The sequence below is a fragment of the Lottia gigantea genome (assembly GCF_000327385.1).
Source record: "Lottia gigantea unplaced genomic scaffold LOTGIsca_451, whole genome shotgun sequence".
Classification (NCBI taxonomy): Eukaryota; Metazoa; Mollusca; class Gastropoda; family Lottiidae; genus Lottia; species Lottia gigantea.
This window is the reverse complement of record NW_008709581.1, coordinates 24344-27746: the sequence shown is the minus strand read 5'-3', so window position 1 is coordinate 27746 and position 3403 is coordinate 24344. Positions and strand designations below refer to the sequence as shown.

At 33.2% G+C, this 3403-nt stretch overlaps 3 protein-coding genes across 3 annotated transcripts in view; 1 reads left to right on the top strand and 2 right to left on the bottom strand.

Moving 5' to 3' along the window:
* Positions 1-463, top strand: part of LOTGIDRAFT_175840 (hypothetical protein) — a gene marked incomplete at both ends in the record, with an annotated part of 8448 nt that extends 7985 nt beyond the window's left edge. The window contains one exon of the mRNA XM_009061036.1: positions 93-463. Coding sequence (XP_009059284.1) covers positions 93-463 — 371 coding nt within the window. The remainder of the gene's footprint in view (positions 1-92) is intronic.
* A 1302-nt stretch (positions 464-1765) lies between these two features.
* On the bottom strand, positions 1766-2496 carry LOTGIDRAFT_145815 (hypothetical protein; the record flags this gene model as incomplete). The annotated part of the gene is made up of 2 exons (XM_009061035.1): positions 1766-2117; positions 2150-2496. 2 exons carry the CDS (start codon positions 2494-2496, stop codon positions 1766-1768), a joined length of 699 nt encoding a protein of 232 aa, XP_009059283.1.
* A 197-nt stretch (positions 2497-2693) lies between these two features.
* On the bottom strand, positions 2694-3053 carry LOTGIDRAFT_175839 (hypothetical protein; the record flags this gene model as incomplete). The annotated part of the gene is made up of 1 exon (XM_009061034.1): positions 2694-3053. One exon carries the CDS (start codon positions 3051-3053, stop codon positions 2694-2696), a length of 360 nt encoding a protein of 119 aa, XP_009059282.1.
* Between the last annotated feature and the right edge of the window lie 350 nt (positions 3054-3403).

Below are 3403 nucleotides of genomic sequence, written 5' to 3'. Positions count from 1 at the left end.
ACTAAACAGAGCTGGTTTGGTCTCCGAAAAAGACTATTGCAAAGGTAAAAACGATTACGGTGACGGTGGAATTATATTTGGTTTATATTTAGCACCAAAAGTCAAATACAACATCGTTTTGACTTCTGATGGTGTCTTAAAAGAAAAGAAAACGTTTAAAGGTTATTCTAATGATAAGATAAGTGTAGAAGATTACGTTCAGTTAGCAAGCGGACATGATGTGTCGAACGAATTTAATAAACCATGGGAAAAAAGTTTCACCAATGGAGTAGTTATTCCAAATGATAAACAAACTAAAGTTTTTAGAAGTTATTTGAATAATGTTAAAAGAAAACCACCAAACAGTGAAGGAATTATGTCTCCTTACAACGACAAAGATGAGTATAGTTTTGACGAAAACTATGAATTTGATGATTTCGATTATCTTTCTAATCAAGAAGAGAATGAAGATTGTTTTAAATGAAGTTGAATGACAATTTCTTCGTTGCCAAAGTCTATGAACCTGTTTTTACCGTCTTTGATTTCCAGATTTATATCTTTGATCATGAAAGAATTGACTGGTAAATAGGTCGTTTGAAACGGTTTCTCTATAATTCTGTATCCGATCGGTACCGTAAAAGTCGGTATGCTGTATATGATTTGGCGTTTGTGCTTGTTGAAAAATCCACCGTTGATCAAATTACAGTAAATGTTGATCACGTCGATGTCGTTCTCGATGTTGGTCTTGTGCGGCGCCAATGTCGATTGCGCGTATATTCGTTTATCGAACCCTAGTAACGCATTCAACGAATTTTCTACGTTGAAATCGACTTGACTGTTATTTCTCAATATCAGTTTTATTTTGTTCAGATTCAGATTACCTTCGAATTCGATATTGTTTTTACCGTTTATATAGTCTTTTTTAGTGATGATTTTTTTCCAAATGACGTTTATATAGTCTTTTTTAGTGATGATTTTTTTCTCTAAAAGTCGTTTTAATATAGCATTGACTTCGTTGTATTGTCTGTCCGATCGATGACCTTCTTTCATGGCCGCTAATATTATTTCTAATCTATTAAGCAATTCTTTATTGTCGTCGGATAAAAACGTTATACCTTGTCCAGATGCCACCATATCATCGAATTCGTCTATTTCTTGTATGATGGGTGGATAATCTTCTGCATAATCGTCTGATTTCTCTTCCTCAATAACTTTTGTTATATAAAAATCAACTTCTTTCAATCTTCTTGTTTCGGGTCCTGACTTTCTTATTGCATGTAGAAATTTTGAGTATGCAACTAAATCCTTGTAATCGGCAATTTCAACATCCTTGCCATTCATTAAATCTATTAACCCTCTCGTTAATGTAAATATAAAGTCTTTTGTGTCGATTTTGAATAAAGGGGAATTTGGACTAAATATTATTCTAAATCCATTAAACAATAAACCTTGATTATCACCAATTATCATTGGTGAAATGCTCTTTGGTAAATCTGGGTCAGGGTTTGAAAAAAGACGTTTTATATCATCTAATGTCCTAATTATAATACCATTATATTCAATCGGTTTGGGTTCTTTATGAGGTGTGGGTTCTAAAGCTAATTTCTTTTTAATATCCTCTTGAGATTTTAATATGGGTTGAAATAGAGTCTGTAGATTTTCCGTTAATCCGAGTTGTTGTAATCTGTTATTTTCAACTTGGGTCTTTATTTTATTCTTAGCTTTGATATATTCTCTATTTCTTTTTAAAAAATTATTCCAATCCGTCATTTTTAAAAAAATAAAATTAACATATATCGATCATAACTCTTTCTCCTGCAGGTTTTCTAGTATTTACAAATACATATCCATGATCATCTGGGTTTCTCCATTGAGCTTTACAAACCTTTTTAAATGTATCTCTGTCCATTCCGTGATTTATAGACTGAATGATTTGAGATAAATCTTTATCGTTTAATTCAAATAATAAAAAACAATTTGCATTTTTTCTAATGAACATAGAATCCATCCCGTAAAAAGATTGGGATTGGTATATGCAGTGACAGCTGTGATGTCTTCCTTTGGTGAAGAATTCTTGTTGAACAGTTTGATTTCTTTGCGCTACGCAGTCGTCAAACAATATTAAGTTCTTTCGATTGCTATCAATATTAGACAAGTCTAGATCATTAACATTTTTCGTAAGAAAACTTTTATATCCGTTGGATTGAAAGATGGATTCTTTGATTTAATGAAGTTTTCTATGATATCTTTTATTTCCACTTCTTCTTCGTTTTCTTCGTAATATTGAAATATGTCCTGAACATCTTTCTTTGGTAAATATTCCAAAGCTTTGAGGAATTGATAATACGATTGCTCTGGTGTTGTTGTGTAGATATACAGAGAAACGAAATCTAAAAGGTTTGGTGTTGTCAACATGTTAAAAGTGAGATGAGTTTTCCCAGAACCGGAACTACCGCATATACACATGAGCATTGGGTTATTAGGAAATATTTCCGAATGATTAAATTTCTTGCCCATTTTTATTTATTACATTTTCGTACCAAAAATCACCCGTTGCCTTTATACTTTGAAAGGAAGATCCCCTCGCCCGAACGTATGTTTTTAAAAAATATGGCGTCCCCCTTGTATTTGACCTTCATTTCTCCGGTGTCGATTTTATCTATTAATTTGCTTAATCCCTCTTTAACGGTTTTCTTGGTTTCTTCGCCAAATCTTTATCCGAATTCTTTAACCGTCCCTAATATATCTCCTACTCCCGAACCTCCTCGTGCTTCTCTTTCCATTGCCAAATTATGTCTACGCGCTTCGGCGTTTGCAGCGGCTTCAGCTTTCTTATCGTTGACAGCTTTGGCTATCCCAGCAGCTCCACCAGCAGTTGCACCAGCTGCAGCTAAACCAGCAAAGATTAAAGGTAAGAAAGGTAAAAATCCACCTTTTTTAGTTAAATTCTCATCAATTCTTTCCAAGTCTATATCGTCTCTGACTTCGCAATGTTTGTATTTATCGATAATCTTTTGGGTTATATGCACTTTTTTACCGTTGTAAGTTATTAGAGTCGGCGAATTCGTTTCCATAGCTTCTATTATTTTCATAACTAAAGTTTCTGGTTTCTGGTGTTTTTTTATTCAATTCTTATCATTCTTCTATCTGATATTTTAATCAAATGTTTTGCTTCTTCCAGCAATAAACAGTAGCCGGTCACATCTCCTTGTGTTTTATCGATGTGAATATTTATGTTTACCCCTGTTTTGAAAAGATCTTCTTGATGAGCTGACAGATCGAAACAAAAGATTGGATGATTGAGTTAAAAATCTGTGTATTCAAACTGAGGCGTATTTCCAAACAATTCGCACATGTTTTTATAGTTTCTATACAATTCGTTGTAATCTTTTTTGGAAGGATCAATTGTCAAAGGTTGATTGGG